The 27,746-nt window shown below is 34.2% G+C and overlaps 1 protein-coding gene across 5 annotated transcripts in view; it reads left to right on the top strand.

The window, feature by feature from the left end:
* Window positions 1-27,746, top strand: part of LOC105204367 (sodium/hydrogen exchanger 9B2) — a 68,287-nt gene that overhangs the window by 3,749 nt on the left and 36,792 nt on the right. The window contains exons 1-3 of one of the 5 annotated variants that reach the window (XM_039454630.1): window positions 7,276-9,447; window positions 14,393-14,571; window positions 24,044-24,418. In XM_039454630.1, the coding sequence (XP_039310564.1) occupies window positions 14,480-14,571; window positions 24,044-24,418 (467 nt within the window). In that variant the 5' untranslated portion in view covers window positions 7,276-9,447; window positions 14,393-14,479. Of the gene's footprint in view, window positions 1-7,275; window positions 9,448-14,392; window positions 14,572-15,729; window positions 16,308-20,606; window positions 21,207-24,043; window positions 24,419-27,746 lie in introns of those variants that run through there. The other 4 variants (XM_011173424.3, XM_039454629.1, XM_011173425.3 and 1 more) reach the window with 4 other exon arrangements.

The raw sequence follows: 27,746 nt of genomic DNA, 5'->3' as shown, positions 1-27,746 counted from the left end.
CTAGTGTACGATTAGAAAGTGAAATGGCAATAACAAATTAGTGAAACTATGTAATTTTGGTAAATATATGAACAAAGTTCATATGTTTGCAAGGTAATTTTTAAAAAATCTTAACTTTCTTAAAAATTATTGTAGAGAATTGATTAAAAAAAAATTGAAGTTAAAAGGTCATATTTTTATAACAAAAACTTTTCCATTGGTTTAGATTTATAATTTAATGTTAAATTTGTAACATGAATAATGCTTATTTTTGACATAAAATTAGCGGATAATATGGAATTTTCAGTAAATGTAACTTTGGTTCTACTTTAAAATTTAATTAATTTTAATAAGAATATAATGTTGAAAAGTAAAAATTACATTTATACATATATATATTTTTTTATTTATTTATATACATATATACATATTTTTATTTTATATATATATTTCTTTAAATTATATATTACATACATATGATGCGACATTTCTATAATAACATAAAAATTTAATACTTTTATTGATAAAAAATTAAAAACTACAAATACCGTGTAAATATATTGATAAACTAAAATATTATAAGAAATATAAAAATTACTTACTTCCAATTTTAGCATCTTCACCAGCCAATTAAGCTGGAGTCAGTTGTGCTTTATAAATTTTTCACACCGACCTAACTATTGAAATAACAGTTGTTAAAAAGCGCCATATTACCACGCCAATGAAGTTTTTTTAGGCGAAGTATAGTTGCGTACAACACGTACTATATTAAAAATATTAAAAATATCATATGTAGCGCAGACTTCGAAATAAGCTTCAAATGTTGAGTATTATTTTGATACGATATAATATCGATGATTTCAATGTCAACTTGACGTTGATTCGATGAGTAATTTCTCGCTGGGTTAAATATGGCATCACATTAATGAAAATGAAGTAACGTCGCTTGTTAGTAAAAGCTCATGTAATTCAAATTGTATTCATTATTTATTGTTTAGAAAATAGCAATGACTAGAATCTCTTATGTTTAAAAAAAAGTTACATGACTTCTCTTGCATCTTTCTAAGCTGATAACTTTCTTAAATTTAAAGTATTGCCTGATTTCATTGATATTTTTATTTATTAAATTTATCATTTATCATAAATATTTTTATCATTTTTGAAATGGTTTTAAAATGGCAACTGTTTACATTTTTTTTTAAATTCGTAAAAGTAAGATTAACTTTTGCGTCATTTATATTAAAAGAGAAGAGAATAATATGGCATCCATTTCTATTTTATTAAATAACTTTGTTAATAATGAATCGTTTATATTAAAATTTGAACGGCTATATTCGTCAAAGTGTTTTTTAACAGATTCTAGACTCAAGTAATGAAATATTTATTACTTAGAACGTGATTTATAAAAAAATGTAACGCACTGTATAATCTGTGGGAGAAGAAAAGTATTGGTAATAATACGGGTAGTGTAAAAATAAATTTAAAAAGTAAAGTAAATATAAAAAGCACAGTATTTTATTACAAAATTATATTAAAAATTTTCTAATTTAGAATTTTTTGGGGTTTTCCCTCTTTCCGAAACATTAAAGATTACAGATATTGTTTTATTCTTGTTTAACATTAAACAACAAATATAAAATAATACCTTTAATGTTTCTGAACACAGCCCTATATAATGATAATCGATTTATCAAAGAAATATTTCAAAATGAAAATTTCGCTTAAAAATTTATATTAACAAAGTCTCATTGTTATTGTTTGCATAAAAACATTGCATAACTCGAAGCGTGTACAGCCGAATAAAAAGTTAAATATGAAAACACTCGAGTGTGTAGATACATTCTTGTGATAATACGTTTAAGTTTAAAATCGATGAGGAAGTATTATGTATAATTAAATGCTAAAATGTACCTTGAAAAGTCAAAGTGGTCAAAAGTAAAAATGCTTTATAACAATAAATGTCAGCTATTATGTACACAAGCGGTCATTAATGCCTTTCCCGTTCATATTTATATATGCATGCGTTTATATAGGATATGTTACGTGCATATTTTCATATAATGTTACGAAACATTATATGAAAATATAAGGGAAAAACACTGCACGGGAAAGGCATCAATGACCGTTTGCATATTGGTATACTATATTAGCATCATTAAAAAACGGCGGATTACTAAATGAATAATTCCATAAGCAATTGTTAGAATTTGTCTAACAACGGAAATAATAGAGATAGCCATAATATTCCCAGTAGCCGTAATACCCTTTTTTTCTTTCTTTTCTCTACGTATATATGTTATACAATCATTGAATTAGGTTAATATTATTAGTTCATTCTTCTTTTATGTAAAAGAATTTATATATATATACACGGAAAAGCTAAAGTAAAGCTACAGTTTGTTATATAAGTATAATATTTATAACTAGCAGATTTGATTCTTTTGCTACATCATCAAATTTGCTTAGCTATAAATGTTAAATTTATGTATGTAGCAATCGATAACGTTGCTAAATCAAATAATCTATTTTTTCGTATTATGTGAAGAGGAATATTTTATTCGAGTAATAATATTTATTATTAAAATGTTTCGAATATTACGTGGAACGTGCTTGAAATATACGATACATTCGAATGTCTCAACTGGTTTCCGTAGAGATTCTGTATTATTCATCACGTCAATTGAATGCTAATTCTATTCGAACGTAATTGCGTCCATTCATATTGATCTGCAAAGGTATGGACTAGCGGTTTGCCAGGTATGTCTGCACATGTAATTCTACCTAATTAACCCTTGTAAGTGAGTGTATCGGTCAACTAAGGATTCAAGGGCTTTTCGTCGAGATTATACATTTTTTATTATTATAGATCTGCGCCTGGAGCACGTGTTACATGTTCTGTTTCTATAATAAAGTAAAATGTCACGCGTAAAAAAAGCTTCAGTCGTCATAAATACGAAATGAAGAAGGTAGGATGAAGATGCAAAGCGCAAGAATACATTTCGTGTCTTATCGTGAGGATTAAGTTTGAAAATACTAAAATGCATAGATTCTATGTGAAAAGAGTAGTTTTGCTGAAATATCTAAAAATTTAGCTGAGTACAAATCTAAAATTGATAAATTTTGTTAAGCCATCAATATAATTATAAAACGCTCAAACTGGTTGTTGGAATATCAAAACTTTACGCAGCATTAATCATCGTCAGCGTTGTGCTTAGATAACTTTTAACATTGTCTAGATAAAGACAAGTTAAATATAAATATATTTTAGATAAGATAAAAGATAAAATAATATGTTTTTATTTAGACAAATTTTTAGATAATATTGCTACTGAACAAAACAATTTAGGATATGAAAACAATACATTCGTCTTTTTATTTATAAATCTTTGTTTCTTAAAAACAAAAGTTCTTCAAATAATTTAATCTGACAAAAAATATTCCTCTTTGAATTGAAATGAATATGTAAAAAGTCAAAATTAAAAAATAAAAGGAATTTACATTATATAATAAGTGACAAAATTGTTCATAACAGTTTTTGAAATTATACTTTAGAGACAATTTTTATATTACACTACTACAAGTGATCTGTGCAATCTAAATTGCATTCCGATATGTGTTACTAGTACTAAAAGAGTACCTACTATTAGTGAATTTCGAAATACAATTGTATTATCATTTTAAAAAATTCTCCTGTTAGAATAAATAATAACTTTGAGGCTATAAGGACAATATTTCATTTTTGTTTATTGTTAGATAATTTAAAAAGAATTACTCTTCTTTGTTTTAAAATAAAAGTAGATAATATATATAAATTATATATTAGAATAATCTAAATGAAGATAAAGTTATTTCTATATCTAGATAATTTTATATAAATAACTCAAACACTGCTTAAATAAACTTCATAATTACTTTAATGGTATTACAAAATTATTATCAGATCTAAGTCTAATTAAGGCTTCTGAGTACTCGCCGCGGCCATATTGAAGTCGTGACGTCAGAAGCGAGAAATTGCGTGAAATAACACATAAAAAATTACAAAAGTCAAACATGCCATTTGTAAATAAAGCCAATTTGGATAAAACAGACTAAGCAAATGGCTTTAAAACACTTCTAAATATCGGTCACGACTATCCTTTTTCCGCCTAACAGTCAGTAAATAGTTGTAAAAAGCATGTAAAATAAAGCTATTGAAACAGGAAAACCCATGGGCACGTAATTTTGTCTGACGTGCCATTTCTAAGTAAAGCCAATTTGGATAAAACAGACTAATCAGATGGCTTTAAAACACTTCTAAATATCGGTCACGACTATCCTTTTTTCGTCTAGCAGTCAGTAAATAGTCGTAAAAAGCACGTAAAGTGACGCCTATTCAGACAGAAAAACACACGGATAGTTATTGAAAGGAGTGAAAAATGTACTTTTATGTATAAAATTCAAAGAAACTTTACTCCCAGTCCATTTTTACGAATTTGGTAAATACGAGACAAGTCATATTTTCACAATAAAACACGTAATAACAAAATGACATGCACGACAACATTTCATCGTCAATCTGTCACGTTTCACGTCTATCAGTTCTAATTTTGTCCGCGATAGAATGTCGCTACCGTCAACGCGGAATTCTCGGCTGAGGAGTCAAAAGCCTTAAATTTTCAAGTACTTCTATAAAACTTATTTTCGTATATTATAATTAAGGATATATATATATATATCATATTTAAAAACAGTATCAAAAATATTAATATTTTATAGATTATTTATAGATTTTTTTATTGTTCTACTATAATACGTTAGAGTATTTATGCAAAGTTTGAGCACAATTCTCTGGTTTAAAAGTTATTGGATTTTTTATTCGCTCTTCATTCTTGCGTAAATTCAAATTTTATAATATCCATTTATAATAATTACAAATCTGAAGAAATAGCATTGCAAAATAAATCAAATTTTTTACATATATTAATAAACTAATAAATATATTGAAAGGTTTATTTAGATTTACTTACTCTTTCAGAAGTTGTTTACTTAAAACTGCAGGAAAAAAAGATCATTTAACTTTCGTATAATCCATGATAAGCTAAATTATTTGTTATTTTGTTCTCTGCAGCTGATTTTAGAACTGTTTCAAGTGTATTTGCGATCAAAATTTTTGTCGTTGATAGAAAAGGATAAACCTATAAAGTCTGCACTGAAAGAAAAAATTATAATATGGTGGCAACTATAAAGGGACAACCATACAACTTTTGTTAATAGAATTATAATATATATCTGTAATATAGTTCACTTAACTATATATTATAATTTTATTAACAAAACTTCTATGGTTGTCTCCTTATAGTTGCCACCACTATAATCTTTTCTCTCATTGCAATTACACTAACGTTATTTTGACTTTAAGCAAGGTCTAAATACGTGTCTGTTTTGTCTCTCTTTCTAAATAAATAAAGACAGACATATATTTAAGTCTCGCTTAAAGCCAAAATAATATTCGTGCAATCGGACCTAAGAAGCTCGTAGTTTATAAATTTCGATTGTAGCTGATATTGTATAGCCAAAACATCCTTAAACGGATCGCACATCCAACTCCATTGGGACGCAGTCCCGGTTGTAAGATGTTAATATTCGTAGTAGATCCCGACGATCCATTGCGCCCAGATTAGCGTTTCGATTATTCAATTATTCGAATTTCACCGTGCGACGCGACGCGGCATTCTCCGAAAATTGGAATATTTCGGGCGCACTTGGAATTCGCGCTCCGCAATCCCTCGGGCCGCAATCGCTAGTGGGTAGCAGAAGTGGTGTCAGACGCAATTACGCGTCGCTGCTGTAAGGCCGAGCACGCTCAAGGAAGACGCGAGTGTTCCGCGCGCGCGTCGGAAAAAATCTCAGCTGCATTTAAGTCAATGTTATCCCCTCCTTGTCTTCCTCCATCGCCGCGTGCCGTTCGGAGCATCACGGCCTCGCGGTCTCCTTCCTGCGCGAGACAGAAGTTGTGATAACGAGGGCTAATTGAACGCGGAGACCGCTCACGCGTAGACTTACGCGACGGACAATATAAACGATTCGGCGTGATTGCCGCACGAGAGAACATTACTCGACCGCTCATCGCGTTTACATATTTAAAAAATCATAAATTCGTTCCCTCGGGTCTCTGATTAAGAGACGCCGCGAGCCGCTTGGAAATTAACCCGTGTGTGACCCCGCGTCGTCCGTCCGTTTCCGTTTTCCGCACTACTTTTGTTAAAACATAAAGGAAAATGTGATTAGCGGGGGGGAAAATTAATTTTGTCCGGAAAATTTTTTAATTTCTCAAGATTGCATATTACGCGGCAAGGCAAGCGTTCTCTTCAAAGCTTTTAGAAGTTATTAAGCTTTCAAAAAAAAGGCAATATCTGTTACTAAAGAACGAGAGAATCGGTAACTCCGCGAATCCTCGTTTTTCTTCTTTTCGGCACGATCCTCTACGAGGCAATATTTTGCAAGCGAGGTGTACATAGGTTGTACAAAATTTATGCGAGCGGGAAACAGTTCTACCCGTGACAATTTTCACAACTGCCATAACAAGAGCTAATAATCGACGGTAGTCATTAGCGGAAATCCGTCACAGCACAATCCTGGGGAACGTAATCCGCTCCGGCGATTATCAGCATGTCGCGATATTACGTTCGCTACTGTGCAACTCTAATTAATTTATCGTATAACGTGCTCGAGAAATGAGTTTGTTCGAGCTTCAAAATCACGTCTTATAGTTTGAATACAAATAAATAATTTTGTAAATACAGAAATTGTTAAAATGTATTTGATTTTCTAAAAAAATAATAATAATAATAAATTATGAAATTCAAAAATCATTGTCTTATACAATAAAACAAGAAAACATGAAATTCTCTTAAGTTTGACAACTTTAAATTTCAGCAAAATATTATATTTTTACTTCAACATTATAATAGTCAACTAAAACGCACATGATTGTTTTAATACTTTTAATAATAGTGCACAGAGAAAACAATTTCTTCAAACTTAATAAATATATTTTATCCAAACAAATTTGTTATTTGGAATGGTCCAACCAAACACAATGTGTGAATCAATAAGTAGGATTATTTGAATTTGAAACAATATATATCTTCATCTTAAATAAATCCTTTGTTTTAAATGAAAGATATAGTCTCTATTTTGCTATTTTCGCATAAATAAATTATTTGTTTCATTGTTCGTATAGTTATCATAATCGAATAATAATACTTTATTTGGTTGAAAGATATTACTTTAAATAATAGTGTTATTTCTGTCAAATAATAAATATTTTTTGAATGAAACAACAAAATTTTTATTCAAACAAATAATGTTTTGTATAAGCATATGTTATTTCAATAAAACAAATTTTAGTTAAATAAATAGGAATACTGAATCTAAAGACATCTTTTTCTCTGTGTATTATTCTCTGTAGTATGTATTAAAATATTCTAATTTTAATTGGAAGATATTGTTACTTTTTCTAATTTTTTCCTTTTAAATAGTGAAAATTATTATTAAATAAAGACAAATATATTAATCTTAAAATTATATAAAATTTTTCATGTAAACAAGTCATGACTATGTTAAGATGATCAAATTCATTAAACATTTTATATTCTTGGTTACATGTAAAATGTACAATGATTGTAATTTAATACTAACGTGAGCGTGTGCACGCGCGCGTGTATAAAAGTTACTTTTTTCTTCAATTTTCTAATTTTATTCAAATTAAATAAATTTATTTTAAAATATTGTTGCCTTTTTTCCTCTGGGGAAAAAACTTCTCAAGAGTTTACGTGCGAGCGTGGAAAATTTTTCTGTAAGATTTCCTGAGAATCTTGAGCTACGTACAAACTCAATATATGTGTTTTCTTTATTTTTTTTTTCACTTTCGCTCTATACTTTCCTTCTACGACGGATGAACGCAATCTGTCGTGTCATGCATTGTAGGAGGCAATATGAAAAGAGAAAACATTTCAGTTCGTCTCATTTCTCTCGCAGCGGCAGATGCAGAAAATTGAAACGCATTAAAATGCATTACGAATCCGTGGCGCTGTAATGTGACACGATTTCGTGAAAGCACCGTAAACATGTCTGAGACCAGCTGCAATCCCTCGTATTATGGGAATTGTAATTTCTTTTTATCATAAATGCGAAATAATAGGCTGGCGAGAATGCAGTGCGATAAAATTTACTTCTACAGGAGTAATTTAATTTAAAACAAAGGGGCTAAAATGGTTATTTACCTTCGGGAAAATCGTTATGCATTTACAGACATTTATATTATTTGAATTATATATTTTCATTAGAAATTGCAGTGCTATGCTTAATATTTAAACGCGCAGATGCGAACCGACCGGCATTCAACGAAGAAACGCGCAATTCTTTTCTGTCCTTCCATCCGGCATTCGTCTCTATCGCCAAGATGTTTATGTATGGGCACAACGGTGCAGCAGCTGCACCTTGAATTACTTACCTAGATTCTAGTCGTGTTATCGACGTCGTATCGTATTCTTTTTACCATGTAATATAGCTTTCGTAAAAATTCTCCTCATCCCCGGTAAATACATTGAAACTGTGACTGCAGACAAACCGCCGCGTATGAATAATGCAAAAGGCGATTATTCATATTTCCCGGTGCATATTTAACGTACGGTTAGCAATGATTTTAGTTAGGTAAATTTGTCGAAATTTGGTACACTTAAAGTTTCGCGGATGCATCTAATAAACGTAGACGCCGCTGTTTGACTTGTGTGTTATTTGCCTAACGCGAAGATAGCTTTTAATATAAACATGAAAGGTGAATCAAAGGATAAATTCAGCGCTGAATTTATGGCGGGAGTACGTGCCGAAGATTACGAGCGAGGTAGACGAAAGAAGAAGGCGGCAACCACCCCGCGCCTTATTGTGCCGCATGCACCAATGAATGCACGTAACAATGGTAACAGGGATGATGGTAAGAGGGGAGGGGAGGGGAGGGGAGGGCTTCGCAACGTCACTTCTCGGACACGATAAACGCTAAAATGTCGCGCGTATTCGATGCAAACTAGCCACACGGCCATTATAATTTCCATTTCAGTTATGGCAATTTCCATCTCGGACATGCATCCACAATTCGCTCTGTGGAACAGCGGATTCGCTCGGGGCTTTATCATATCCGAAAGACGCTTTTGCGGAAAGGTGTTTAATGTTGCCGCAGCGATAGGTACTCGAGTTCTCCTCCGGCAAGAAAACGGAAACGTGTTGATGTACGAGTTCATTCAAAAAGGGGGAACACGGATGGCTTTTTCGTTCGCTCTTACAGGTTGCCAATATTATCCGAATCGCTGCAAAAACTGCGACATTTGACCGTCATATCGGCATTGCTGGGAACGTAAAAAGCTGCACGAAGATCGAAAGTGGGACGAGCGATAATCAGCGCAGTGGCACACGGCAAAAACTCCCTGCAATGTAAGAAAGATGGTCTGGGGTTGTATAAAAATATATTTTGATGTATCGGAAAAAGGAAAAGGCTGCGACGATTGCGCAATCTCTTTTTTTCTCTTTCTCTCTCTCTCTCTCTCTCTCTCGTTCTGCTTCTCACTATCTTTTTCACCTTTTTCCCTCTCTTTTTCCATTGGTTTACATAAAGTCAAAATGAATTATCTCCCCGATTATTACGAGTTGAAATAACCACCGTCGGAAGCGTAACGATTTTCCATTTATTTCTTCGGGTCGAAGAACTAACAGCCTTCGGTATAGAATATTTTGCCATACTTGTCACCAGCAAAGATATAATTGAAGAGTTTCTTACAAAAATCAAATTGAGTCCATTTTCTAAAATCTGGATTATGACGTTAAATTGTTCTCTAACAGTAGCATCACATCGTAACAATAATTTGATTTCGGCAAAAATATAAATATAGATAGTAGAGAAACGTCATCAAAACTGACTTGTACTATTCCGTTTTTGGATAATATTTTTTAAACAAAGGCTAAAAATAAAACTTTGAAAACATAAATAGGCAAATTAGGAAGTATCTTTTATCAGATGGTGTAGCAGTTTTTATAATATTGTTTCGTATTTTGTAATAATTAATATTATCGTAATGTAATTTGACAAAAAGATTCGAGAAATTGGGCTCCCTAAACCGGTATTATTAATGACTGGTACTAGGCAGCAATTGCAAAATTTAGACACAGCCCCGTAGAAGAGAAGTTAATTATGAAATAAATTGATAAACAAAGTAATAAAATTGTTTTAATGTATTGAGCAACAAAGTTTATCAAATTAAAAGACTATAATTAAAGCATAAAATCGCTATGCATCATAAATGGAGATGTGCTTTAGTAAACCTTTCCATGAGAACAGACTATAGATCTGGTAACTTCATATGATAACTTTAACTTTCAATGTCGCACCGATTTACGTATATAGAAAGGTTAATATTTACCTTGTCAATGTAGATACTTTACCTTGATTGTGTTGTTCTTCAGGCTGACAACGGTTTACTATTTTTTAGCAAATAAGCTTTCTTTTCGATCAAGTTGATGACAAACAAGGCGCGACCAGACCTATTGTCTGTTCTCACGAAGAAGTGTGCCAGTTTGCGCTGCAGTCCGCACTGCAATTTTGTTTCCAACCGCATTACGAGGAAAACATGAAAGAGAAAAATATAGATAAAACAATTTTAGGAAGCTACAAAAAAGTACAACGATATTGTCAATAATATACTGTCGTTTAAATTTCATAATTTGCAAGAGAAAATTGTGGAACTTTTATTCTCGCTTTTCAAGAATGCATTTTAAGCATATTTTATACAGAAAAAAGCTATGAAAGTATATTTTTATTTCTTTAATTAAGCCAAATGTTTTTATCAGTATTAGTGCAATGTTCAATTTTTGAGAAATAAGAGAATGTTGCTTTAGGAAGGCTATACCAGTATTAACGGCTTTCTTTTGTATATGAAGGGTTTCTTACAAAAACTAAATAAGTCCAGTTTTTTAAATTTGGATTGTGGCATTAAATTGTTCTTTATCAGCAGCGTGATATCGTGAAAAATTTGTTTCGACAAGAATAAAAAAAAACGAGAAATATAATTACAAATAGATAGTAAATATAAACTTTTCGCAAACTAATCCACAAGTTTATTTATTTATTTTTTTAATTAGTCCTCAAAGTATTGAAGAAAAAAGCAATTTTGTTCTTTCTTTCATCTCTTACATGATCAAAAAAAAATTATCATATTTATACGATGAACTATTAAAGACGAAGTTATTCGTTTTTTTTTTTTTTTTTTTTAGACTAGAGAGGAACACATTGAAAAACTTAAGCAGTAAGGGCAAAAAGATGGTCGTAATAGAGTCGTAGTCGTAATCGTAAGTTCAATGCACAAACAATTGACGTTAATCGTTAATCGTGACGACACAGCGATGCTATACAAAAAACAAATGACAATTTGCATTAATCGTTAATCATATGGTACCGATACGATTGACGAGTAACGTCAACTGTTTGTGCGTTGGAGTTATGACTACGATTATGACTCTATTACAGCCATGCTTCCGCTTAGGCTCTAAAACACATGTAAACAGAAAATCAACATTTGATTTGTTACTTCTTATCTTACTGCTTAAGTCTTCAACTGTTATTGTCAGTTTTGACCTACTGCTTGCGACTTTTTACGTGCGGTTAGCATAACTTTTTGGATTTGTTTGGTTTTTATTTTGTAGGAAACCCTTCAATTAGTGCGAGAAAGAGACTTCGTTTTGCACACGTACGCGACGTGTAAAAATTATAAAACATCCTGGCATTCTCGCGACATTACGGCGAGAGTTCCGTTTCGCGAAACGGAGCGTAATCGGAACGGAAGCATTTCGAAGTACATATTTTCATTGTTTAGCGGAAGAGAGTAAATAGATAGCGGCGTGACGTACAATTTCTCTTCGTTTCTGCCGCCGAATTATTACGGGGCAGAGGGTGCAGCTGCGCAATGAACCGCCTATCCGGCGTGTCGCCGAAACCACTATACTTTCCGTCGTCGTCTGGCAGCCTTTTATCTCCGGGTGATATATGAGGGCGAATAGGGCTTCTCTCCGCGCGCGTTGGACATTGTGTGCCGGGCCATGTCGCGGGATGCGTTGTAGTACCCCGTGTTACCCCCAAGGCTTTTAAGCTAATTTGACGCAGCGCGTACCGCGCGCGGTCATTTTCCGCGCGCCAACTCGTCTTCGTCGCGTCCTCGCAGTTGATTTGTGCCTTGTCGTTACTTATCCCACCTTTTTCCACGAAACGGAAATCGACGAATAAAAAACAGAGAGAGAGAGAGAGAGCAAAATTTAAGCGCGTATAACGTAAATAAATAAACATGATTTTTAACATTTGGAAGAAAGCGACAAAAAGCTGGATTTGTTGTGTGTTGACGCAAACAAACTCGGATAAGCTCTGACGTTATTAACGGCTTTAGATCTTAAATAGATGCTAAAGTTATTTCGAAGAACTGTACAAGTAAACGATTTGTGCGTTAAAACGACACGATATGAGGGACTTTGGTCCGTCTTCAAAAATATTCTTTTTGAGGATTACGTAAGAGGAGCGACGCACACTCGCGTCGCAGTTTAGGGCCGTAACAAATTTAAATCCGGTGAAATCTGGCGATTTGTCGTCCAGCGAAAAGATTCTTTGAAACATGCTCGGCGATATGCACCTCGTATACGTTCCGGGGTCAGAGCGAGCGGGCGGACGGTCGATGGTGGAGCGGAGAGATAGATCGGCGAGACTGGTGAGACGGAGAAGAGGGATATTTGCAATTCCAATCCCATCTTCGACCTCGTCTCTCGCGCAACCTCCACCTCCATCTCTCCCACCTCCTGCCGTAGCGCTCTTTCGAGGGACGTAGACGTTTCTCGCGTGACTTCGCCGGCCGCGGAATGTCCAGCGACGGACGGACGTAAAAGCGACACGGGATCACGATTCGTCGCGCCGCGCCGGACGAAACATATCGCGGGATTTTTCGCGATTTTCTCCGAGCGGTCAAATAAAATAGAAAAAAGCTGTGCGAAGCATGAGCGCTTTTAATTCTCCGTTCCCGAATTTTTTTTTTACAGTTTGCGTAAGGTAATTGAAACATTGAATATCTCTTTGTTTTAATTAGTCGCAGCGCCGATAAATGACACGAGAAAATGCGTTGCGTTATTTCGAAAAAAAGGTGCGTACGTGGAGAGAAAAGTATTTGAAATTTGTGAAACTATAATTAAATATTAAAATAATTGCGGTTGAAAGCTCCATTTTTACAGTTATTACCGCTATAATGTTAGTTATAAAATACAATGTGACAGTAAAAAAATGGTCGCAATTACCATAATTTAAATGTAATTGACACCAAAAGTAGTTATAAATTATAAATTATAGTTATTTTTTATGTCAACTATATTTAAATTATGGTAATTGTATTCATTTTTTCAGCATAGATATTATAAGTTATTATCAAAGCTGGATAAGCTAATATATTTATTTTTAACAAAATTATGTTACAGTTAATGGCTCGTAAAATTATTATAATTTAGTTATATGTACAAAAAATTAATTTAGTTAAAAATCACATTAAGATTAAATTAATTTAAAAAAAAACATTGTTTATATTAAATTAGAAAGTTGTAATTTTTTAAAGTTAGCTTCTTTAAAACAATTGCGAATCATCAAATAAATTTAATATTTTATTAGATTAAGTCTATATAAGTAATTTTTTTTATGTAAAATGTATTTTTTTTAATAAATAAATTTTTAATTTAAAAAAAAGTAAAAATAACCATTTAAAATTAAAAAATAATTCATCTAAAACTAAGTTAAGTAACACGTTATTAACTAATGAACTTTCTTATTAACTTGTAATTTTTTTTTTTATTAGTTATCACCCAGCTCTAGTCATTATTATTAACATTATAGCATTAATAATTATAAAAATGGAGCTCATAATCATAACTAATTCAACATTTAATTATAGTCATAAATATCAAATGCTTTTTCTCTCAGTGTACGTGCACAGCCGATTATCTCAGTGTTACATAAGAAGTAAATTATATTCTTAAAATACATTATATATTTTATAAACATTTTAAAAATTTGTCTTTTGAAAACTTTTTTCAACACTTTTATCGTACGCGTAGTTAAGTAAGGTCTATGTAACGTAATTCTCGTTTATTTACAAAACTTAGGGTCGGTTGTTACATCTCCGAATAAACTATGAATAAATCATCTAATATCTACGTGTACACATCTATTATACATCCGGATGTAGACGCAGTCATTTATCTATTAAATAATTTGCCACATAATTTGTCCGAAGGTTGAACAACCAGCTCTTACACGAGAGGCCAAATATAATATAAGCCTAATTTACATTATTCGGTTAAACAGTATTGCAGATTACGAGACGAGAGCATTATTTTATCTACACACGACGCATGGAGCCGTATAAGAACGCTGCGTTAATGAGGGACGACAATGCTCGACTTTCGCAGGCGTATCCGAGAAGCGTACGATTTCATCGTTAGTAGAAACTTGGTTTGCGACGAATCAACGGAGCTTGGAGGAAGGTGAATTTATTTTGCCCACTTATACAACGAAAAGATATGCTTTCGACAAAACAAGTCAGCACGCTGGATATACATGTTATTCCATCTCCATTTTTCGCACAAATTTTTTATTGACGCAGGAAAATGTATATAATATATAAAAATAATATAAAAATATAAAATAAAAATTTTATACTTTGCACAAAACGTTTCTATCGTGTATTATGTTACAACGGTATAAGAAGTAATATTCCTCTGTGAAAAGTAGAGCGTAAAAGCTTCCCTGGATCTTATTCGTATGGATTCGTTGGCTTCGGGATTTATATCTTTTTTCTCTTTTCTTCTTCTTTTTTTATTTCGAAGTTTAGTGGCTGAGCTGCAAATTTTCGCTCTTAAACGATTTTATGATCCTCCGTCTCTGTTCATTCCTTTTTCTTCATTAAACTTGATTGTGATGTCTTGTTAACGACGGAAGTTCGTCGATAAATACAAGCGCGGGGTGCCGTTATAAATTCTTCCTGTTTTCCGCACGCGTTATTCCACGGCCAACCATCTCTTCAGCATATTTCATTTCCTTCTCCGTCTACGCGCGGGCTCCTCCTACCTTCGGTATATTTCCCCCATCTACCAGTGGAGAAATAAATTAAAATAGAAATTTGCAATTTCCTGAGCTTTAAAAGTTCAATTCTATTCAGCCGACTTTCGCTGATTCAATTCGCCAGTTTTTAATGTAAAATTAAACTTCATAAATTTGCAGGGCGCTTGATGAGTAAAAGTGAAGCGGAATAATAGCCGCTCGGAGCAGATTATTGAAATACTTGTCGTTCACCAAATTAGTTAATTCATGATACGTTTATTGTGCGCTGATACCTTCAGCGAGATTTTTCAGTTTCGCGAGACACGGCGATTTCTGCGGTGTCTCTTCGGTATTTGCATTCGCGGAGGCTGAAGTTCCGTTCCAACGACGGCGTTGCCCGGATGTTCATTTTATCGGTCCGAATTGGAGACGTCCATAAATTGAATTCCGACGGATGGGAGTTCTAAATGGAGTTACGTACGATCGTACAACCAAACAAGCGACAACGAAGCGTGACAATAATATTGACAAGAAAGGGAGAGACGGAAAGAGAGACAGCGAGAGAGAGAGAGAGACTGTATGTATGTACGTGTGTGCGTGTATGTGTGTGCGCGCAGGTCAATCAATAGACAAATGGTATAGATCAGCGAGAAAGAGCGACGGTGATCGATACGGGGAGCGTAGTAATCGCGTGGTAACCGTGTTGATCGAACGAACGTATCTGCGGCCACGGACAGCCGGGGATCGTTTTGTAAGTGGCCACGATCGAGAGAAGATCGTCGCGTCGCGTCCGTTCCTATTCGCGGTATCTCGCGAGAGATATCGCTCGCGGGAAATCAAGGAGATCGATGAAAGACGCGAGCTCCAATTAAAACCGTTAATTCCGATCTCGGGTTTCGTCCGGCGATTCCACCGGCCGGTGCCGAAAAATAGGATCGAAGATCACGCGCTCTGAGAGTACGTAACGTCGAACGCGGTCGCGATGATGACGCTTGCGAAATCGACCGGCCGGGCGTCGTTCTGACGGAACGTACGATTATCGCACGTACGTGCATGTGTGCCTCGTTATTATAATTTAGGTAAACGTTTAGAAGCGCGACGGACCGACGTGAGCCGTCCACGTTTCTTTATCGCACCTCCTCGGCGTTTCGGACTTCCAATCCACGAAGGAATACCCAAAGTAAGCGACCGTTATTAAAATTGTCACGAAGGAGTGGTCCGAGCTGTCGCGCGTCCTGACAAAGGATAAGCCCGGGATCAAAAATTTCATTCCAATTCCGTAATACCTTGATACATTAGACAACGACGCTCACGGCGTGATACACGGCGATACTAAATTATTAGTAACATCTGCGGTAATTTAAAGCAATTTCCCCCTTTCTCTTCTCTTTGTACTGCATACTGAGAAAAAAAAGTTAATTGACTATATTTTTCAACTTGATTAAATTTCCAAAATGAGAAAGTCATTTTCGGTCACACAGCGAATCCTGGCGTCTAATAGTAATTTTTGTGCTTGTGTATGTGAATTGTTGTAATTTCCATAAAAATTAAACTAGTTTACAAAACAATACTTAGACTATTTTGACAAAGTGTTTTTTATAGATTTTTATCTGTTGAAAACAAAAGCCGCAAGCCAATTTTCATCATTTACATAAAGTTTCCAAAATAAGATTTAATGTGTAAAAAAAAACTTTTTCGCGACGTTCGAAATTTTTTCTGTATAAAAATTATTGTTGTCTTGAAACTCTAATAAAAAATCATTAATGTATTGTTCATTGTTTATAAAATGCATTTCTTAAAAGATCTTTTTTAGCTATGACGTAAAGAATTTAAATACAGAGTTTTTCTAAGATAACAAAGTTTTATCTATGAGCCGGTTGTTGCTCCAGAAACTATGTGATAAATTATCTTATAGATACATGTCTATATCTACACTATATTTCTGTGTATAGACATGGATATTATCCATTAGGTTATTTATTTTATAGTTTAGCCGAAGGCGAAACGATCGGCCCATAGAATGAACAATTTTATTGAAATACAGATCTGAAAATAATTATGTTAAACTATTAAAAAAATTGTATGAGTTGTTTAACTTGGTTGCTAGATGTCAAAACTGTTTGCCACAATATTATCATGCTTGGGCGTCCTACATAACTATTTTTATGGCCCAACATAAAATTGTTTTCTGATCGGTATCTAGCTAAATTTTTAGATGCTGCAGTAAAATTGTTTGTTTTACAATTTGTATTTTGTGGCTATCAATACACAGTAATTATATACATACACACATATACATTTAATATATTTATATGTATTATACAATTTGTATATGTATTAAATACAATTATACATTTTATATATGTACATTTAGCAAAGTTTGTCACAATAAATTACACTGCGTATGTGAATTGATAGTTACAAATTACAAATTATAATAAAAGTATGACTTTATCATCGTGAATGAAAAAAAATTTGTTAATTTAGCAAAACTCTGAATTAAAATTTTTCATAACATTTTTGATGAAAATTTTTCTCAAAATGTTTATACGAAATGGAACATTTTTCAGAAATACTGAGAAAATCTTTACTTTATCTCAGAATTTTTCACATATGTAATTTCTGAGGTACATTTTAATTAAAATTCGTTTAAGAAATTTTTTAAAAAGTTTTCAAATTACATAAAAATTCTGAAAAATTATGCAAAAAATTGTGAGAAAAGTTTTCATCGGAGTTATTTCTCTCAGAATTTTTCATATATGTTTTTATACAATTTTTATGTTTTTAAAATTTTTTAGATTTTCAATATAAATTTATACTTTTATGAACAATTTCTTATTCAATTTTTTCACAAATCTTAGGGTATTTCATAATTTACAAATATGAAAAATTCTAAGAAAAAATATACTTTTTTTCAGTATTTCCAAAGTGTTCCAATTTGTATAAAATTCATATAAAAATTCTGAAAAAAATTTTTATCAGAGATGGTTAAAAAGTAAAATATCAAAATAATAAAGAAACATAAGCTGAATATAGGAGAGAGTTGTTGAATAGATGTCCTGAAATGTACTTGTTCAATATTTTACTGAAGCAATATTTAATGACGAAAGTAAAGAAGAAATAAGTAATATAGTAAAATATTTAACAAAGTTTATTTTGCTTTGTGCATGCTATCGACATTTTAGAAAATTAAATACCTTCGATTTAAATTTTTCATCAAATTATTTAATTGATAATAACGTAAGCAATTTCATTTTAAATTATTATATTTTCGTAAAAGATTTGTTATATAATATTTTACACTTATTGCATATACATACTTGCAATTATTGTACAAATTAAATTGATATTTCTATAAACTCTAGCAAGTTTCCTATCTCGTAGCGCTACTAATTTTATTATAACAAATGATACTAATGTAAGATTGATAAGTGATAATAGTAAAACTAACAATTGAAATGACTAAAAATATACTATGTAAATTACAAAAATAAATTCAAATTAGTTTTATTTTGGTGCCCTTACATTTTAATCATTGCTATTTACTAAGTAATGAATATTTGATCGCTTTTTTGATAAATTATAAATAAAATAAGCATTAATTAATAATTCCTTATTTTTTAAATTAATTTAATTCATAAATTCAATGCTTTCGGTACGAGTTAAAAGATTACAGATAGCTTTAGACAACCAATTTTCTAAATCACATATATCTTTCTTACAGAATAACTTGTAACAAATTAATTTGTTATTGCTGAAAGATTTAACATAAGAGATGGTTTAAATATTAAGCTACTATTTGAACTTTGTGTTGCATCTAAAATAGCACCAAATGCAAAATTATAATATAGCAAAAAATAAGTGATTCGCATTTGGCATTTTTCCCCTGTTCATGTCTTCTGATCAAAATTCCAAGGTAACGTTAACCCTTTTACAAAAAAAATTTTTAACGTAGGAAAAAAGTTTTTTTACACATTAAATCTTAATTATTTTGATCTGGTTAAAAATTTTTTCGAAATTTGGCTTGTAGCATCATTTTCAGTATCCCAAAGTCTATAAAAAAATCTGATTCAAAATAATTTTTGACTGCAGACTAGTGTTATCATTAGATATACACCAAGATCCGCTATAACCGATAGCTCTCTCACATCTTTACGTTTAACATTCTCACCCATCGAATTTTACTTAACATTGTGTCGATTCAATTTCTTTAGTTCAAGTATTCATTTATTTAATTGTAAGTTAAGCGTATAAATACTGGAAGTAAAGACATTTAGCCTAGTTAACGACTTATTTTTCTCAGTATATTCGCACGTGGCTTATATCGAGCGATTCTCTTCGAAAACATTTGCTGCGAAAATTGCCGAAAGATACGTACGTTTGAACAGTGTGTATCGGAAAATGAGAATTAGTGCGGTAACTTGATAATACTCGGAGTAACATCAATCGTTAATACCTCGAGAGCCCGAAACTCCCCCGGACGGGTTTATCCCTCGTGCTTTCGATCGCGACGCCGTCCCGTGCCTCCGCCGGGATTCGGGAGTGGGTTGTGCGGCGGCGGAAGTTCTCGATCTGAGCTGTCGATCTCCGCCGGATCCGGCGGCAGCGCGCGAACGATGGAACGCGGAACGGGCGCGAGAGCTGCGGCAGAGCTAGAGAAGCGCAGCGAACCGTTGCCGGTTCGTCAATGAGGTGGCCAGCTGACCCAGCTGTGCCCATCCTGTATGCATCGCGCGACAATTATCGTTACGGGCCGCCGTGACTGCCAGTGCTCGTTGCTTCGCGATTCGAGCACTTTTTGCGAGCCCCACTACCATCCGCACAAACACCACCGCTCGCCGCGCACATTTGCCGCTTTTAGTCGCTGGTCAACCGTGCCATCGCGCTCGCGCCACCGCGACTACTTAGACCGATCGAGGCACTCTCCTCGCCTCGCCGACCGATCGAAGGGGGGCTCCCTCAACGTAAGAGCTTAAATCATTACGCTGAAGCGCAAAACGCAAGCGGGATGCACCGGCGGTCGCGTCAATTGCGTCGTGCGCGATCGAGATCGGTCGTCGCGTTTCCACGCGAACAACCGGGCGCGTGAGAACCGATCTCGGATCGATTTGAGCGACGCGTGATAAAAACATTGGTGTGGACAAACGGGTTGATCCTGAGAGTGACGCGCGCCGCTAAACGCTAACGAGGAAAACAAAGCTGCGACCTGGGGAGAACGCGCTCACGAAGAAGGAACGGCCCGGTAAAAGCGGGCCAAGGTGTCAAAGACGTCAATCGTCGCAACGCATTAGCGTTCGTCGTCCGCCGATCGCCCCGTCCCCGTCCTCGTTTTCGTCACGAGACTCACCCGCTAACGATCGCCGTTAACGTGGCGAACGCGTGATCCGCGATCGTCGCAGTACGTTCAGCGACCGCGCGCAGCTACGGCCCCCTTTCCATTCGATCGCGATCAATAGCGCGAGTGAATCCGTATCGACAGGTGGTGTGCCGTGTGGTTGGCGGAGTCAGTTTCGAGAAGGACTCGCGAGATTTACTCGTCTCGTCTACTGGTCGGATAGGTGAGAGGACCGATCGAACGCGCGATCTGCATTCGCGCTCGCGCGCACGGTCCGCGACTCACATTTGAGAGGATTAAAGAGGAGAGTGCGGAGCATATAAAGGAAGAGGAGGAGGAGAAGGCTGAACTTCCGGATCCGTTCGATCGGCCAACGTCCCCGTTCGACAACTTTTTTTTTAGTGATCAATAAAATTGGTCGTGGAAAATGGAGATCGAGATGGGAGGCAGGACGAATAAACCCAGCGAGGAAATAGGGAAGAGACGAGTGTCGATCAGCGAGCAGGTCATGGGACACGATAATCCCGCCTTCGAGCATCACCGGCGCATCAGCGCGAGCTCGGAGCACAATTCCGATCAGGGTAGGCGGAAGTCGATCCTGCACCACGGCGGCAGCGTGGAGAACATACCGCAGCACAAGTTCGATCTGGAGAACGGCAGGATCAACGGTAACCGAAAGAAATCGGCGTACAGCTTGTCCAGCTCGATCAGAGACAAGATTGAGTATTCCGAGGAACTCGAGAGGTGAGACCCGATTACCTCTCGGCAAAGCTTCACAGAGTCTATTTGTTGATAAGTGCGCGCGCGCCTGTGAATTATTTTTCTAGATCCAGATCGATATGGAAAAATCGAGAAAGACGCACGTGTCCCTTGGGGAGACTCTTGCCGATCGTGTCGGTGTAAATAACCCGCAATCGTTGCATTCGACAAAATAATGCTAATATACAATTGCGAACGTATATCGTTCGAAAATATATATGCACTTCACACGGTCAGTGATAATAAGTCACGTTGCGGCAAAAGTAAACAATCGCCTCTGATAATGAACGATAATAGGCCATAATTACTATGTGGTTCTTTTGTCATACCGTCGCAAATTAGGTGTGACTTTTTTTTTACATTGCCGCAAACAATGAGCTGACGCGTTTCAACAATTAACAGCGCAAAAACGCTTGTTTATCGAAACTGTTCTGAGGGACCGATAAAATGAACTTTCCAGATTTTGTTTGTTCGTCTGTTTGCTCTCGTAATGTTTCTCTCCAAAACTGCTTAAACGTCGATAATTTCGTGAATATCAGTTATTGCAAATGCATATTTATTGAAGACGATCTCTCGGACTCTCGCAATATTTTTATATATGTAAATCAAATACGTAACTTTCAGTCATCGTCTCAGTTCTCCCTCACGTCGCTCTTTACAATTCAGAGCATGAAATATGTTGATTCATTCATCACCTAATTTGTAAGTACACATCTTGCATCGACAAGACTGGCAAAATTGTTTACGTTACTAATGCGACGGCCAACATCAATTATCCTATTTTATGGCTATCATTTATGACTTATTCTCATTTGCTTGATAGCGGCTATCTATGCGCAAAAATGTATAATGTATACGCTTCTTTCACATCTGCTTTCCAGCGTTGTAATTATTTCGAACAATTACACGTTGTAGATTTAATTTTTGCATTGACATTTCGAACATGATATTTTCTCGTAGAAGCGTGACTCGCGTCTAATAGATTTTTTATATATGAAGATTATGTTATTTAAATAATGACGTATAATCTTTTATAGGCAGATATACTCGACTATAACGTTACGTCATTGTTTGAATAATGCAATCTTTATGTTAAAAAAAATCTGCCAATCGCTAGTCATGCTCTTACGAGAAATATCTTGAAAATTTAATTAAATTGTGTAATAAGAAAAAATTAAAGTGTATTTCAGTATCAACAATAATAAGATACTCTTCGATTTATTGTGAAGCGGTAATAATGTTTTAGTATTGTATTTTTTTAACACAGTGTGTCATCACACGCACGCACACACTTTTCATAAACTTTGCATCGAATTTATCAGGTAACAAGAAATTAATTGGACGTCCAATTAAAGAGTTATTCGCCGATAATAAGTAGAATAATAGGGTGTGAGTACGAAAGTATTTTCCTCGAAATGCGCAGCCGATAAATTATTAAATAGTTTATGAATTATTAATTCTTTATGACTTATGAATGAGCGTAACATAAATTAATATACGCTTTCAATACTATAATGAATTTGTTAGCCCAAAATTATTATTGCACACGCGGAATAATACAATCTAATAGACTACCGTGTAAAGCCACACACCAAATTAACCGTTACAATGCTCAATAAAGGCATGCAGACAGATGTACTGTAATAATTGTTGGTATCATATTGAAATCTAAGTTAGTTTAACAGTTACAAATTATCTGCGGATAACGGAGCCAGTAGATACTGAGTAGATTGAAGCTATTGACGTTCGTACTTGAAGGCATTAATCCAAATAAACTTGCTCTGAATGAATAATACGATGATATGTTAAACGAAGATTGCATTATAATACAATAACCTTTTGATGTGATTTTTATTCAATTATTTCCAAATCATGTTCCAAATGCGAAATGTTTCGTAAAATTAAAAATCAACGTATCTTTGATGTTTTTCGTCGCGATAAATAAATTATTTATTTTATATTATTGCGTCAAGCTAGTATTTTTATTTTAAATTTTGATAAACATAAATTTATTATTTTCATTCAGAAACAATTAATTTGTTCTTTGAAAACGCAAAATGCGTATATTGTATAAAATTGTGGTAAAAAGATCGAGTGTAACATTATAAAATTTAAGATGCTATTGGAATTGCCATTAAAATATAATTTTATACAAAAGATTCGAATTTTTATTACTGCAAGCAGCATAATATGCCATGTAGTACAAATTAGATTAAAAGCTCACAATAACTCATGTTTCTTGTTTTGCACTTATCCTTATCTCCCTTCTTATCAAAAAGTAGACCGTATTCACATGTGATATCGATCCTAAGTATTTCAAAAGATTTATTTTTATCAGGTATCGCTACTAATATAATAGATGGTTTATTTTTGCTACAGCGAGAGGAAAAGTTCCTAAATTTTAATAAATATTTATTTGAATAGTGTTAATAAATTTACTTATTGTACATAAATATTGTACATAAATATATTTACTCTATAAAAAAAAGGTGATACTTAAATTAATGATTCTTGTACTAAATAAATATATATTTAGTAAATATTTTATTAATACTATTCAAATAAATATTTATTAAAATTTAGTAATTTTTCTCTTAATGTAGCTAAGAGGAAATAGTGCTTTTATAATAGTTAATTAGTTTTGATTCGTTTTTGAAATAGAAAATTAAATCTAAGGATCGATGTGTTATTTTCAATCCCCAATTTATGGAAGCTAAAAGAGAAGTTTTGAAGAAAAACGAAAAGAATGTATTAGCTAGTTTCAACGTCACATATATTTCAGTGTTCCATCGCGCTCTTCATCTCATTTATGTCTCTTTCAGATCGTGGTTGTATCTATTTTGTTCGCGATGTCACGGTCGCGACGACACGCCATCGTGGGAGCCGCCAGGATGGAGAAGAGCGTGTCCACAGCCGTTCTGCCCAACATACAGGAAATTTGCTCGTGTTCTATGCCTTTTTCTTTTGGGTCTGCTGCTCTGGGGTGTCGTCTACTCGGTAATGGGCGATGACGCCGCCCCAGGTGGCCAACTGTTCGGATTGGCCGCTGTGTGCATCGCTGCGCATTTCGGAGGTTGGCTATTCTCTTTGACCACTCTTCCGGCTTTGATCGGTATGCTGATCACCGGTCTAATAATGCAAAATGTCGGACTCGTCAAGATCGAGGGACAATACACCGTGGTAGTTGCCAATCTACGGTGAGTCTGCTTTCATGAAATTTTCAAAGGATGAGGTTCTTGGTGTGAGATTCGTGCCGAATATTATATTTCCAGCTGAAACGAAACAAGTTTTTGAAGTGTCGGCAAAAATCGTGAGGTCAGCATTCTCTTCAATTCAATTTAGAAATTCATATGAAAATGTTTCAGCAATGGTAATTTTGAAGGGAAAATATATAATTTATGAAATTATTATTCAATTTAATGTACTAACTAAATTTAGAAATTTAATTTAAACTTTATTATCTTGTTTAATTACATTGCTTAAATTACTTTTATTTTAATTTATTAAAAGAAGTAATTAATTAAATTTAATTAATCTACAACTATTCTTGTAATAAAAAGGTATTCAAAACTTTATTTAAAATGGAAAATGGAAAATCAGCTTGACCGAAGATTAATAATGTTATGAATCCTAGGCTCGAAGGTTAGATGTAAAATTTTTGAGGGTGAAATATGATGATTATTTAACAGATGATATTTTTAGAAAAGTAAAATAATAATAAAATTTTTTTGTTTCAAATTTAACAATTAGCGATGGAGTTGAGTATCCTACAAGTAAATTTGAATCTGATTTCGAACTCTCTATGATTATTTCGAAAAATAAAAGCAGTATTTCCAAGATGGATGAAATATGTTCGAACCTTTTATGAGTAACCTCAAAAAACCTCAAAAAACAAGAGCATTACTTCCAAGTAGAGTCTAACCTAGATCAAATCTATTCGGACCTTTTATGAGTACATTTACAAGAAAATTTTATTTTCCTTTACAACACGTGTTAAGCGCACAACATCTGCCCGTATTCATAGTCCTTCCTTGATAAATGAGGATTCCTTGTTCCTGTCTGACTTTGTCTCGCGTGCTATGTTTTACCATACGCGAGACAAAAGACAGACAGGAACAAGGAATCCTCATTTATCAGGAAAGGCTATGAATACCGGTAATAATTCTTAGAGTTCGAGTACTTGTAAAAGATTCGATCCTTTATAAAGAGAGTATTTACTATTTAAATATATTTCGAATCTTACGGGTATTCGTTTGTAAAATTACAAACTGACTAGTCGATTACTTCGCAGGTACAATATACGAAATATTACTTCTTACGAGTATTATTCGAATCTTAGGAAATAAAGCTTGATTACTAAATTTGATTTAGACTTTTAAGTACATACTGAATGTGATTCCATCTTTACTGACAATTCGTATCGGCACGTAGTTTATAGAACTAAAAAACGTTTTAATAATTGATACAGAATTATATTGAGCACCGAAAGAAATGTCAAATTTGTCTCGATCAAGAATGGAATTTTTTAAATGCCGGTGTTACACGTATCGCTCTAATATCATTCTTTCGATTGATAAAATAACGAAATTTGATCGTGTCTCTCCTCTCATGTGAGAGATATGTAAATTAACAGAAATAAAATTCTGAAGATTTCCCTTTCATTGACGAATAAAAAAGTTTATCGACAATCATATTATTCCATGTTATTTTATGTAGAAGTAATCGTCACTTTAAAGTGCGCATCGCGGATTTTATTTAGAGAACGGAGAACAAAAACGTAGGAAAGCATAGAGGGCTCTTGTTGGACTAATTTCTTACGTAAACTCGAGGTTGAGCTGGTTAAATCGTTTTTTCATTGCAAACAGTCGTTATCTCGATTCACGTGTCATTATTGGAAAAACGTGTCATTATTGACGACGAGAACGACAACGACGACCACGACGGCGACGACGACAACGATGACAACGACGGCGATTACACGAAGGTCCCTCGAAAGTCTCCGAGGTAACGATCAACTCATCGCGATCGCGAGGTGGCCGCTTTTTAAGGTCGAGGTCTAACGACGGTGAATCGCGGTGGACACGCACGACGTTAGCTGTATGCACGGCATAACAAGTACGGCTTTAGCAATCAAATTCAAGCTGCATCCTCGCTGACAAATACTGCGCCTTGACAAAAAGGGTCGGATAAGATCCATCGAGTCTTTTTTTCCCACGATGATCGGCTGCTGTCTGCTCGCGTGTGCAACGGCTCGTCAAGGTTTCCCCATATTTTATGATAGGAGAACGTATTTATCCATAATCATACTCGGATTGCGTGAGCCTTTGATCCTAGCCTTTGATGCCGCGCGACTTCTCTGAAAGGAAAAACAAGAAAAAGGATAAAGGGGCGCGACTCGCCGCGGCGCAATTCGTTTATGTTAATATAAAATTAAAATTCCGATGAGGTGCGTTTAGGTAAAAGTATGCAAATTAGCCTTTAACTTCCCGGCGTACTTGACCTACTTTTCCGCACTGATCGATGTCATCGCGATGTCATTATCAAAGTTGACGAACTTCTCCTTCGGCAATCTTCAGAACTAGTTTTCCATAGGATTATAACTTCTTAATCCGTGCACGTTTGAGAGATATTACTTTGCAAGTAACACATTAGATTCCGTTAAATTTCCGTCTTACAATAACTAAGTTATCACGAACGTGTACGAATTAACGCTCGAAGAGGAGTATATCGAGTTTGAAGGATTTCTTTAACGAGAAACGGCCGGTAAAATTGTAATCAATCAAAGGACATTCCAATAAACGATTCCATTAATGCGGGAATCGTTTATCGGAATGACGACAATTATTACTATTACGTCGATTATCGTTGATTGTGGCACCAAGATTTCTATTCCTTCCCTTTCGAAATAGTTTTCTCACAATTGTGTCTGAATTTGCTCGATCATCACCCTTTCGATTGGTCAAATTCGCTTTATAACTCGAACAGCCTACTAATGACAGAGACGCGCAGCTAGAATCGTTAATGTTGGCGAGCCATGGTTACCGTAGGGAACACTATGCCTGACCTTGTTTGGAATTTAATTGACGCGACGATGGCTTCATTGGTTATTGGCAATCGACGAAATATTGCCCTTTAGTTAAAAAAAAGGAATTTTTTTTACATTCGGTTTATAGCGATTCATTTTTATTGTAAAACCTTTTTGGGAATTCTGATAAAATTTAAAATAACAGTTAGTGAAATTTTTTTAAAAGTCAATCAATTGCTTTACATATTTTTCATAATAAAAATTTGTGTTATATATATACATATTCTATTAAATACGTATACTGTACAAAAAATTCAATAAATTTACACTAATAAAGGTAAAAGTTATGTAATTAGTTCTGTAAATATAAAAACTTTGTAATTTTACAGAAATTATATAATTCCATAAAAAATATGTACATTTGCTATTATTGTGTAAATATATCTTATTTTATATAATTGTCCAAATTTCTATAACATTACGTAGTACAAAAGTAATAT

Source organism: Solenopsis invicta, chromosome 10, assembly GCF_016802725.1.
Source record: "Solenopsis invicta isolate M01_SB chromosome 10, UNIL_Sinv_3.0, whole genome shotgun sequence".
NCBI lineage: Eukaryota > Metazoa > Arthropoda > Insecta > Hymenoptera > Formicidae > Solenopsis > Solenopsis invicta.
Note: the sequence above shows the minus strand (reverse complement) of the source record. Positions and strands in the feature narration are given on the sequence as shown.